Source organism: Protopterus annectens, chromosome 3.part0, assembly GCF_019279795.1.
Source record: "Protopterus annectens isolate FY-2018-M chromosome 3.part0, PAN1.0, whole genome shotgun sequence".
Classification (NCBI taxonomy): Eukaryota; Metazoa; Chordata; order Ceratodontiformes; family Protopteridae; genus Protopterus; species Protopterus annectens.
In genome coordinates, this window is record NC_056731.1 from 550,006,649 (window position 1) to 550,020,752 (window position 14,104).

General features: G+C 35.2%; 1 protein-coding gene across 2 annotated transcripts in view; it reads left to right on the forward strand.

Annotated features, from left to right (window-relative positions):
- The window catches only part of MAK (male germ cell associated kinase), a 1,846,682-nt gene that overhangs the window by 181,345 nt on the left and 1,651,233 nt on the right, over window positions 1-14,104 (forward strand). For both annotated transcript variants that reach the window (XM_044064971.1, XM_044064972.1), the window contains exon 4: window positions 3,836-3,957. In XM_044064971.1, coding sequence (XP_043920906.1) covers window positions 3,836-3,957 — 122 coding nt within the window. The remainder of the gene's footprint in view (window positions 1-3,835; window positions 3,958-14,104) is intronic.

A 14,104-nucleotide genomic window follows, 5' to 3' on the forward strand; every position in this document is an offset into this window, starting at 1 on the left:
GTTTTGGTACTGCTTTGGCAAGGATAGCATTAACTTGGTTTTGTTTGCATTTAGGATTAGTTTGGACATGTGTAACTATGACTCAAAAGATGAGAAGGACTCTTCAGTGACCTGCTTAAGATACAGTACATTAGGAGCTGAGCAGATTAGGGTAGAGTCATCTACATATTGCACTGTGCTGTCATGCTACATTCTAGTGCGGAGATCATTTATAGGTTCATAGGTTGGTACTGGGCTATCTGCCTGAAGGCATATATTATCCCAGCCACATTGTGCGGTATTCACCACCCCTTTAGTAGTTCCCTAGTCCCTTGTACTAGCAGATAGTACCCTTGGCCCCTATCTAGTAGTGCTGTTGGTGTGATCCCCGTGTGAACTTTCTGTTACCCATCCACTCATCAAGGTTCCTCTTGAAGAGTGATAGTGAGGGGCTCTGTCTTGTGTAGATCAGGACCCTGTTCCATATTAAGGGATGTCTCTGCGAAGGGAATCTATCCCTCCAGCATGTTCTATTCATTGTTGTGTTGAGGTTTATATCCCTAGAGCGTGTAGCTCGAGTAGATTTGGTTTTGCTAAGATGGAGCATGTTCAACAAATCTGGGTTGGACATGGCTCTGTACGTTAGACAGAGATCGCCTCTGAGAAAGCGGTATGCAACAGAGAACAGTCTTAGCTTTTTCAATTGTGCTGCATGGAGCAACTGTTTGAGGCCAGTAATCCTCTTTGTTAGGTGCCTCTGTGGTCTCTCCAGCTGCTGGAGATGTCTAGCCAGGTACATTCCAATTGGTGCATTGTACTCAATAATAGGTCTGATGAGGGAAGAGTAGAGGGGCACCATTACAGCCTTAGATCTTGATGCGAACCCTTTTGTGATCAGATGGGTCACATAGAAGGATTCTCTAACCACTTTGGCAACATGGTTATCAAAGGAAAGCTTACTATCTACTTGGGTCCCTAGATCCCTTATTTCTAAATATATTTTTATAAATATTTAATTATTTTATAAAGATGCTAAACAGAAATGGTCCAAGGATTGATCCTTGAGGAACACCAACAGAGTCAGGGAAAATGTTGAGCATTTGTTTTTTCATCTTGCAGCTTGTTGCCTATTTGATAGGTAACTCTGAAACCATAAGATCTATATGTGATCAAGTCCTGAAGAAGAGAGTTTGGTTAGTAATTTTTGATTGAAAAAATGTATCAAAGACTTTAGATAGGTCTAAGAAAAGATAAATGACAACGTTAACCGTATTCCTGTGAACGTTTATGGTGTTAGTGAAAGTGAGGAGGGCAGGCAGTGTTTGTTCTTAGGTTTGGGTAGAAACCATACTGAAATGCTGAACAACAAGACCAAGTAAATCCAAACAAGGATCCCAGACAACAAAACCTCTTCTTGACCAGTATTTATTAAGCGCTTTTCGTCATACAAAGTTGAATGACTTCTTCAGATAAAATAAAAATCACAAGTGTTAGCTATTTATATGTTTTCCAACCCCTTCCAGTTCAATAACCTACAATTGAATTAAATTAAATTAATTAGTTGATTCAATTAAGTCATTGTTACATTTAAAGGGGTACTTCATAAGCAGTTATAGCTCTAACTCACAGCTCATTGAATAGTATACATACATACACTTGTATATACCTTAATTTATCTTATAGGAGCATTCTATAACCTTTAAATAAAAATCCATCCTACTAAACATACATAGAATATAAAAATATATAGAAATATATATTAAAACATCATTGGAAGATAAAAATCTATAAAACACATTTATACTTCCTATACAAAATTAATTCATAAATCTGGAATCATCTCTTTAAGCTTCTAAGCTTCAAGAGACATGAAATGTTACAGTGGTCATTAAGACCTGGTTCCATAAAGGCATTGGTTTTAAATTGCCATGATAGTTCTCGTTCTTCGAGAAGTAAATTAAAAGGGCCCCTTCTGCTGTCAATTTGTATCTGATCCAAGCCTGTAAATTTAAAAGTATGGTTAGGGAAGGAAAGAATATGCTTTACTAAAGCATTATCTGCTTTCATTCTGGAGATAGCATTAATATGTTCATATATTCTATCTCGCAATCTCCTCTCTGTCTTCCCTATATAGAAACTTGTACAATTTGAACACAAGGCTCCATACAATACTAGAAACCATACTGAGTTTGAGAAGGAAGACTGTTGTCGCTAAGGTGGTTGAGAAGCTGAGCATGGATACATTTTCCAAGAACTTTAGTTACAGGAGATAATAGTTGGAGAATTCAGTGGAATTCCTGCTTTTGTGCAGGGGAATGATCTATGTTTTTTCTAAATTGAGGAGAGATAGTTCCCTGCCATTGACCAGCTTATATAGAAATAGGGGAAGCAATACTGTCAGTAGTGCTGTTTGTGTTTTGAGGAGATGTGGTAGTGTAGCTGGGGTGAAGTGTATTATTTATTGCAGCCCAGAACAGTTTTGGATTGTTTTGATATTTATGCTGAAGACTGGCTTAATAGCATTGTATGATTTAGCTTGTTTTTTAGCACAATTTCTAAGCTGTCTAAAAATCTGTAAGCTGGTTTGTGTTTTAGTTGTGTTTTAGTACAATGCTCTTCTTTCTAGACTTTATTTCTTTGTGAAGTAAGTTGCTTGATTTGGTTAACCAAGGTGCAAGGTCTGATTTTAATACTTTTTGTACAAATGGGTGTTGATAATACTTACAAGAGTTGTATTGAAGTAAGTGACTGCTTCATCTAGAGGCAAGGTCTTAAGTTTGGTCCAGTTAATGAGGGATAGGTAAGATAGATGAGAGATAAAGGTGTTCTTGTTAAATGAAGTAAGATTGCATACTTGGTTGTATAGCATAATAATAATTATTCTACAGTAAATGCTAATTATTCAAAAACAAGCACACTGATTGTACAGCCCAAACAGCTTACTGACTGTAAATTGAGCATGTGCCAATAGACAAAAAAGCCAGCTGCTGAAGTACTATTCAGCAGCCAAACTTTCTATTGGCATATGTTGAGAGACAGAGCAAAATATAGAAATAATCTGGTACATTCTGCAAAGTAAACAAACCAAAACCTACCTGACTTCCCTTATATGTTTGTGCTGTCCCTTGTAAGTTTTTTGTTAAAAAAAAAAAAGCAATGGAGATTCTGTTTTCTCTGTCTCTTCTCCTGCACTAATGTATTGTACAAATATGAGAAAACAAGTCCCATATGCATTTGCACCACATCAGTAAAGGGAAAACAACACAGAAGAAGACTGAAGTGCCCTTATACTGATATATTATTTAATGAAGAAAAGCAATTTCTAAATGAAAATGGAAAACACAGATAGAACATTATTGTAAGTACATAACTTCTTTTTCTGTACCATATGCAGGCTTTGAGTTTTTATGTAGTTTTATTTTACTGGAATAATTGCATCTCATATCTTGGTTTAAGCTTCCAAAACCTCGTTAAACGTACTGAAGAGCATTTGTATACTTCCTCTGCCACTTACTCATAGTAAAAAAAAATGCAGTCATCTGGGGTCTTTTGCTATGTGTTTTCTTTAACTGCCATGTATTTGGATTGCACCCCAACCAAATGTGGACTTCCAGTCTTGTAAAAGAGTAGGCAAGGGGGTACTGACTTCCTTCATCTGTTTCTCATTCATGCAATAATTCCTGCAGCAGAGATCCTGTTATTCGCAAATCAACTATTTCAGTGAGTATACTCATACTTTGCTTTATGGTGAGTTCCTTAAACAGCTATACTTTTCACATAGAAAATGTGTTGCTGAGTTATGTGTACAAAGCTGCTTTCAGCTGTTTAAAAAAGTATTGCAAATTTTTTCTTGCAGTCCCTTAAGAAGCTAAGCCATGCGAATGTGATTAAACTGAAAGAAGTAATCAGAGAAAATGATCAACTTTATTTTGTATTTGAATATATGAATGAAAACTTATACCAGCTAATGAAAGACAGGTAAGTTGTATGAGACTGTGAAGGGTGTAAGTTTATATATGTAATTTAAAAAAATGTGATAAATCTAACACATCTAGAGCTGGGCAAAACTATGATTGTGATAATTTTTTAGACTGTTTAGGTATTTGATTTTCTTCTTTTATTTATACTTTTTATTTGCAGAAGCTGTTTACATTTTCCATACTGTTTTTACAACAGATTGATATTAATTATATGTGTAAGGCCCTTTGCTGATATTCAAAGGTGCATCACAATATCTGGTGAACTTGATTGCCACAATATGTTTCCGATTTGTGTCCCTTCCATTCCATATTTATTGGGTTGTTCTTAATTAAAAAAAAAAAAAAAAACTTTGTAAACTTTTTATTAAGGAAAGGCCCAAATAAATTTAGTGCATCCCTCAGTGATAATACCTTATGGATAGATTCTGGTAGATCTATAGAGTGTACTGGATGCATCTCTGCAATGTGCATTGGTTCTTCCAGTAATTTCCTTTGATGTACCCCTTGCTTTCCCTATGTTGATGCCACTGAGGTTAAAGTTTAACCTCAGTGGCACGAGAGGAGAGAAGATATAAGTTTGGTTTTGTTTTTAAAGAAAAGCAGAGAATGAAAACATTCACTGGTGGGGTGAAAATGCTTTTCAGCACTTTATGCACCACATGCCATGATGTAAAATTAAGAACGTTAATGTTGGAAAAACACTTTAAATATTTTCTCTTTCTCACTTCTATCCAGAAACCTCAAATGGATGGAGTAAGAGTCCTTTTCAGTGAACTATATTTTAATAAGTCATTGTAAGGCTTATTAAAGTGGTGCAGGTGTTTTTGCAGGCATTTTCTCTGCACTACATTTCTGTTGTTAATAATAATGAAAACTACTTAAATAGTACACAACTGCATCTGGTTAAAGTATACTGAGGGAAAACAGTTGACAGCTGCAATGTTTGGGGTCTCTTGCTACTCCGGCATCTAGCAAATTTTATCATTATGAGGGTATTTTTAGTAGGTAGATAGATAGCTGTATACTGTGCTCTTGATAGCTGTATACTGTGTTCTCTCACTCAAGTATGGCAAAGTAGATAATTACTGAAAAATGTTTGCTGATGGTATGATGGGGGAAGCACTCAATGCACATAGGTGCTGTCATTTAATTATAAGATGCAGTACTCATCTATATTATTTCTGGAATAAAAAGGAATGTTGTCTTTACCAGTGTTTTTCTCTTATTCACCATATGCATGAGGGTTAGCTTCCAGTTGCATTTCTGGGCTAAGCTTTCTCCTTTGATACTGTTGAGGTACAGTGTTTCATGTGGTGCATATCACTTAAACAAAATAAATGCAGATACTTCTATAAATGTAACATCCAAAGAAGCTACTTTGGTACATTAATGCACAGGTAATTATTAACACCTCAGATTGTTGCTGTGCTTCACATTGTGTTTAAGTATATTAAATAAAAACAAGTAGTTCTTTGGTATCCCCGAAGTCTCAAAATAACCCACTAAACAAGTATAGTGGGTCCAAAAACAAAACAGTGTAAGAAACGTGTCTGTTTGGATTTTTATTCCATATATCTCTAGTTAATCACTGTATATTAGTCAGATCAGACAATAGTAGTAGAAGTAGCGAACTTAAACTAGTCTCAAGTAAAAAAAAAATTACAATTGATTTTTACATGCAAAATGTATATGTATATATTTATATATATATTTTTTTGATTTCCATATGGACTAAGGTTGATACATTTCCAGCCATGTAGTATACTGTCTTGGATAAAATCACAGACTTAATAATCTGCTTAAATGAGGTACCACGTCATTATAATTTTATTTAAAATACATAAGGGTTATATTATTGTGATAGCTACTGATTAGGGCAGGACCGGCTCGAATGTCACACTGATGGGGGAAGGGGTGTGAATTTAACATGTGTACCAATAACACTTTGTTTTACAGCACAATAAACCACTCCCTTGCCTGATAAAAAGTGTGTGTGTGTGTGTATATATATATATATATATATATATATATATATATATATATATAATATTATATATATATATATATATATATATATGTTTAGAAAGCTTGTGAGGTGAGGAAACTATTACTCTATTTTTGTTTTACTTGGATTGCTTGTCTGTGCATTAATAAAGGATTTTCAACTGGAAACAGACTGCCTGCCTTGCTTCGATTACTTTCGAATACTTAGTAATTCTGTACAACTATATATTTTTTATTTTATTTTTTTTACTTAAGACGAGTTTAAGTTTGCTACTTCTCATGCTATTGTCTGATCTGATTAATATACAGTGTTTAACTGGAGATATATGGACTGAAAATCTTCCACACAGAGAAGTTTCTTACACTAAGTATATTAAATAAGAGTTTACAAAATAGTTATACATACTATTTATTCAAGATTAAAGTCCAAAACATACACTGTGAAGCAGTAGGAAACACTCAGTCAGCCATACCCTTCAGTCCAAGCTGTTTTTATTCTTCCAACATACAAAGGCACAGATTGAGCGCTTTCATCCCCTAAACTTGGGACTTCATCAGAATCTAACTGGACTCCAGAGTACAGCCTTTAAATACTGTTTAAAATGAATGATGTCATCACCCTTCACAATCCTTTAAAGATACAACTACCTTAATGCTCAAATGAAATGCACTACAAACACCTTTTAACACAAGAACATTTTAACAAACATCATTAATAAAAAAGCACTTTTCAAATTCCAAGACATTCATCAAATGTAAACTTAAAAATTATTTAAGATAAAAAAATCAACCACATTTTATCCATTGACTTGCTTTAAAACATATGTATACTGTGTAGTTGACCCCCCCCCCACACACACACACACAGACTAAGATACACAGTACTTATGAGGTAGCTTTCCTCACTAATATTGGTTTTAAGGATAACATTTAATTAAGACCTGGTGCATGGGTCGCAGCTAGTTTTATTTGCCACTTAGTTTCCCTTTCCTCTATATAATTCCTTTAATCTCCCCCTCTAGGATTTGGTCTTACTCGCTCCACAATACCAAATAAAAACTGAACAAAATTTGCACATACTAATGAATGTTTGTATAGGGTATTGTTTATATTTCTTGTCGCAGTCTGGTACTGCTGCTCGTATATTCTGTCCCTAAGACGCCTTTCTGTCTTGCCTATGTAGTAAGCTGGACTGGTCATCAGGGGATGAAAACGCTCAGTCTGTGTCTTTGTATGTTGGAAGTATAAAAACAGCTTGGACTGAAGAGTTTGGCTGACTGAAAGTGTTTCCTACTGCTTCACAGTGTATGTTTTGGACTTTCTTTAGTTATATTTTACACTGTGGTTACTTTTGTTTTTTTATTTATTCAAGATTAGTCACAACATTCCAGTCCATAATATGATACACCATCTATAAGGTTGAACATTAAAGCTGCATTCTTTTCATCAGTAATAAACTACTAATAGATATTCTGTCATTAATGCCCGGAGGGTTAGTGGCATCTAACAACACCTGCCAGTATAATTTCCTTTTCTCAACAATTGCAGACCAGTCACCCCATCTGTTGAACTGTAGACCCTTTTCTAAAATAAAAAAAAAATGAATTTCTTAAAATTCTAGCATTTCATAGAATTTTTGTATAGGTCATTATTCAAGTCTCCCTTGTTAATGGCATATACATGTTTGTAAAGTCTTGTCCTGATAGCCTTCCCTGTTTTACTAATGTAAAACCCTGGACAAACACTGTGCTAAATAAACCACCCGCTCTAGTGTTACAGTTACATTTTCATTTCGGGTATACAGGCTTATATAATAAAACTGACCCCTTCAAAAATGTATCTGTGCTGGGCACAGGTAATATTAGTCCCTGTTCTAAAAAAAAGATTTTAGAACAGTCACCTAAAATGGTGTCAATGCCATGGGGTTTAATAAAATTAAACTAATTCCTTTCTAAAATCTTCTTAACTTCTTTGGTGGAACTGCTAAAGCCACAAATCAAAACCATGGGCAATTGTTTAATGTCTTTGTCCTCATGATTCCCCTTAGCATCACCTTGAGCCTCGTTTGTGTTGTTTTTTCTACAACCCCCTAAACCTTCTCTCATTATTGGTCGCTATCCCTAATCACTTCATCCTTAATCTTATTAATGAAATCAGCTGAGTAATATCTATCCTGAAACATTCTACATAAAGTCTCCACTTCGTTGTAAAAGTTCATCTCATCAGTAATAAGCCTTGATAACCTGCTAAACTGGCTTGTTAGCTCGTTTCTCTTTTACCAAAGAGGGTGATGACTGTTGTAGTGAAATAAACTATTGGAGTAAGTCTCCTTCCAACATAAAGAAGATGTAAACGTGTTAGTCACTGAATTCTTACCAGTTGTTATAAAATAAGAGGGTTTGTAGAACTGGGCAGCCCATCTACCCAAAGAAAGTTGGATCAATGTTGCTGGCAGCTTAACAGACAGCAAACTGTCAGGGTGGAATGCTTGATATGAGGCCACAAAACAGTATTACTAAGGTCATGAATAACTCATGTAATGACAATGTGGTACAGTGTCACTGTTCTTGATGCCATTTGACTTGCTGATATGTAGCAAGTCCTCCAGTACTGGGTCAGAGGATGCCTTGTATGCCAGAGCCAGGTCTCTTCTTAGCAGTTTGTAGGATAGTGTGCATGGTGACAGGGCTTTGAGTAGGTCCATGTAGTACATATTGTTTAGGTCTTGCATCCTTTTAGAAAGGTATCTCTGTGGGAGTTCCAGTTGTTACATGTGTGTGGACAGATGCTTACAAAGGGGACATTATACTCAATGACTGACCTAACAGAAAGCTGAGTAAAGGAGAACAATGACAGACACAATCTCTTTATTTTAAGCTGTGCAGTATAGAAGGACTTTCTTATGCCAGTGGACACGCTGATTGTAAGTTAAGCCACTGTCAACATGACTCCTATGGGTATATTGTCAGTGTGCAAAGTAAAATTTGATAAAAAAAACACAACCTTTCATTATACAAAAATAAAACATAATCAGTAAGTGCTTTTGCCTCCAAAGTGAGGCTTCGTCAGACTGATTAATACTAATGCACATTCAACTTTAAATACAAAAATTAAGTCACATGCTCAGCTACATTAATTAATGCCTAACCCTTTTCCTTTTAAGGTAAACTATAAAATTCTCCTTATTTTTTAACCGTGGGGGATAGCAAGCATTTAACTTTACTTGCCAAATATATTCCAGCCACCCCAGGTCATCCTCTGTGTTTAACATATAGTAATTTAATTAATGTAATATAATTTATCTAAAACTAAAAACTTTAAAATCCACCTTACATTTGTCTAACATATAATGTTTTGCAAAGGCATTTTTTTCATCTCTTGTTTGAATAGCATACTTATGTACATACATTCGCTTATTCAACTCTCTAGTAGTTCAACCTACATAAAATGCCATACAGGTTTTACAAAACACTAAATAAACAACAAATTTAGACTTGCATGTAAAAAGTCTTTTCACACTTCCACAATAGCCATTAACCAAAACTTCATTCGACTCAGTATACAAATATTCACACATGTTACAACTATAATATTTTATCATATTGGCTTGTCACATTTTATTCTAGGTACTTTTAATGTAGCTTGAAAATAAGTCTCAAACTTTTCCCTCTTTTTTGTACAAATACAGGACTATCACCTACTACCCTTTTAATTTCAGGACTGCTGCTTAATATTCTCCAATTATTCCGTATAATATATTTTATAGCTTTGTCTCTATCAACATGGAAGTAATAAAATCTGTAGTTTTAGTTTGTTTCGCTACTGCTTTACCATGTTTTCTAAGATCGCTCACTTCAATAAATTTAGTTGATATTAAACTTTCTGGGTAACCTCTATATACTAATTTTTTTGCATAAATTCATACTTTCATCTACGAAATCTTGATCTTTTATAGTAAGATTGCTCACTGTCATTATTTACCCTTTGACAATATTCTCCTTATTTTTTGTAGTATGCATACTCTTATAGTGTAAATATAAATTATTTTGTACTTCCTTTTTATGAATTTTTGTGAACAATCTGTTTTCTTTAAAAAAGAATTACATCCAGAAAATTAACACTACTTATGCTATATTCAAATGTAAAATGTAAGTAAGAATTGATACCATTTACGTACTGTAAAAAATTCTCAAGCAATCCAATTCCATTTCTCCAAATTAACAAAATACTTCATCAGTGAAACACTTAAGCATCACAATGTTGTTGTTTCTCTTTTGGCTTTTTCCCGGTAAGGGGTCACCACAGCGGAACTCCGGTCCGCTCATGATTGGCAGTAGATTTTTTACAAAACGCCAAGGTGCCAGCTCGACACCCAACCTTCAATGAAGGCACGCCCATTTACGCACGCATGTCTTTCAAATGCTACCCAACAGCGGGGAGGACATGCAGACTCCGCACACTAGGCACTCCCAAGCCAAGCCAAGAATTGAACGGGAGAACCTCTTGCTTGTGAAGTAACAATGCTACCGCTGTATCACCGCGACAATATTACTAGCAAAAAAACTTTCCTGAATGTTCACATTTTCTAACTTACTGAAAAATCAAAAGTATCCTTAATATATGTGTCATTTAACTACTTTCTGAAAATTTGTCAACAAATATTGGCATTGTTTCAGTTTTACTTCCATTACTAGCAACAACAGGCCTTAGTGGGGGATTATCTAAGTCATTATGAATTTTTGGTAAGCCAAAAATAAGGCTTAATCTAGGGCTATCAACTCTTAAATATTTCCTAATATTGTCTGTTATTCTCCCACTATAAAACCATTCTTCATCTAAAGAATCGATAAAAGAATTTGACTTTTTAATCTCAGGTGATGAAACACTCTTATAAAAACTAATATCACACATTTTGAAATCATATACACTTCTATCCATCAACACCATTACATTCCCTTTATGAGCCTTTGTTCTTAAAATGTTGCTATTATTGAGCAAACTATAAAATAATTCTCCTTCCTTCTTAGATAAATTATAATATTTGTACAAAGGCTTATGGTCTAATAGTTCAACAATCTGCAATTCGGAAATGATCAAAAACATTTCCAATTCTTTCTTGAGTGGTGGATTGTAAATCCTCGACTTAAAGAAAACAAATCATTGTTAGCAGAGTCCATTCTGAAAATAAATTTAAAATTGAGTTTGCGTACATAGTCTCTCAAACAATTAACAGACCAAGAAATTTGTCAGCTGTTGAGTAAGAGATGGAATTTCATCCCAGCTCGCAGAGCTGAGAAATATGAAGTTATTAATTGTTTGAGAGACTGTGTATGCAAACTCAATTTTAAATGTATGTTCAGGACAGACTCTGCTAACAAAGATTTGTTTTTTAAGCCTACATTTACTAAGAATGAGTTTCTTTCTTGACTGCATTTTTCCAAACAGAGCTACAGCTTACATCCAAAGATTCAGCTTCTTTACATTATTTAAGACAATTAATGTGATAGATTTGATCTGGTTTTCTTTTGAGTCTGCATGATCTTGTAATCCACACAATTTAACTGTTCTGGTATCTCAGATGAACCTTACCAGGTGGCTAAAAATTCATTTGCTGCTGATGACACAGGTACCAACACTTTATCTTCTGGTTTAAATTCTCTCTTTGTGGTACTATTGTCATATTCTCTGCTCTGCATTTCCTGAGCTTTTAACATGATGTTTATCATTATCACTGCTGTAATAGCTTTAGCTGTATGGGTTATATCCTTCCAAGGCCAGTTTCCCAAAGCCTTGGACTTCTTCTACATGCACCAAGGATGAAGGTTACATGGGCTCCTAACTGAAGAAAGCCAGCAGCCTGAGCACCAAAAGCTTCAGTACTTTCTTTGGCACCCTTGCAAGGTTCAGAGGATTAGCTGGATTACAGAACTTCATTGCTGGATAGATAAAAATATTCATCATTCTCACTACTGCAGTAGCCTCTGGGATTGTATCCTGACAAGGATACAGCAACGGGCCAGCTTCCGAAAAGCTTTCTTCACCTCTCACTGTCACTCTGGCTGTCTGTCAGCTGAGCCCTTTTGGGAGAGATCTAAATAAACAGCCAGTGTGAATAAAAATCGTCATTACTTTCTTGCCGCCTCATGCAGATGCAGCTGTGAGGCTTCTCAGGAACAGTAGTTGGCCAGAGACTTCCTGTTAGATAGATAAAACTCCCTTTGGGAACCTTTCCACACTTTTTTTTAAACAAATTGTGTGTGTGTGTGTGTGTGTGTGTGTGTGTGTGTGTGTGTGTGTGTGTCTGTGTGTGTCTGTGTGTGTCTTTGTGTGTGTGTGTAGATATATATATATATATATATATATATATATATATATATATATATATATATATATATATATATATATATATATATATATATATTGTCAAAACTGCAATATGCCACTTTAAGAATACCATTTTTCAATAATGCAGATAGACATTACAAGAATACCACTATTGTAGATCTAGGAATTGCTTTCTAGGTGTAGCCCATCTGCCTAGGTTTTGGGTTTTATTTAACAAAAATGTAAGCTAATGTTATAATTTTTATCAAGAAGGAAGTATATTCTAAAGGCATAAACTGTGTAGAGTGTGAACATTTGTGTACAATTTGTGACAACTTATTTTTACTGAGGAAGATGCATCTGTTTTTAACAGGTTAACAGGGAATTGTTGTTTGCGTAACTTTTGTGTTTGGGAATTGGGACTTTTTTGAAGGGATGTGTACTACTTTTGTGCACTGAGTAACACCTTACCCATCTGACTGATCCCTTCCAGTGTAGCTTACCAGCAGTCAGGCTTCTTCCAAGGCTACTGCATGGATACTTACCTTGCTATAGTCCTGTTCTTCCTTCTTCCAGTGTTTCTAAAACAATGAGTAAAAAGTTCACAAGGGAAAACCAATTGGTTAAAGAACACAAAAAGAAAATTCTAGCAAATCTAGACTTTCCACTGTGTGATACCTTAAATCTCTTGTATCAGAGGTAACATAGGATATATGCAAATAACCTTTTAAGGATATCAGGTGTTTCGGCTAAATGGCAATTCTGAATGTCCATGACTTTTTCTTTTATTTTTAAGTCTATGGACAATTTCAGGCCAATAAAGCCAAACCCCTCTAGCTGTGGACATGCATGTTTCTGCCTTCTTATGGCATCATCAGCACAGCATAAGACAACCCTGCGTTTCCAAAAGTCAAACATTCCTCTTATGCTGTGCTGATAATGTCATAAGAAGGCAGAAACATGTATGTCCACAGCTAAGAGGGGTTTGGCTTATTCTCTGCAGTCTACTTGAGGTATAAAAATTTATATGTAAACATTTTCAAGCAAAAATCCTAAATCTTCTAGATTTTGTTGCATATCTGGGAGACATGCATATATCCCCCATTATTTCTTTCTGAGTTGTTTATCCAGTCTCTTTCCCCAATCATATCTCTTCTGGTTGATTGTTTCTTATAGTTATCATGCAATATTTTATATGCTGTACTAATTATTCCTTTTTAGCAGCAGCCACTGTTCTAGATTCTACTAAAACCTCTACCACTGCTGGTATTTCATTTAGGACCCCTCCTCTTTTGCTTTCTCTTTGCCTATACTCTGATATCAATCCTTGATGGGGAAGGCGGTCTCTAACCTGCAGTCCAAATACATTCTTAGCATCTTTCCCATTCTGTTACCTTTCCCTCTCTAGTTACTTGCTCCCAATACCTTGGTTCCTTGGCCAGTTTTCTCCAGTAAATTTCAACCCCCTTTGCCTATTGTCTTTATCCCTAATTTCAGTCATCCCTGTCGGCAGAATCTCCTTTTTCCATTCCCATGTTTCTGCTACTTTATGAATATAATATTCTGTATGATTATTGTTATTCTCCTTAAAGGTCTGCATCCAGAGTTACCAGTCTCTGCTTATTACTTGAACTTTCCTCCTGTTTCATCATCATTTTCCACTTAGAATTATATGTTTCTGCTTGTGCTATGTATAGGAGCGTTAACTGTGTAGCTCTGAAATATCTCTTCAAATCGGATAACCCCAGTCTGCCTTGTTCTGTTGGAAGAATCAGCTTATCCCACTTGACCCTTGCCCTCTTCCCCTCCCAAATAAA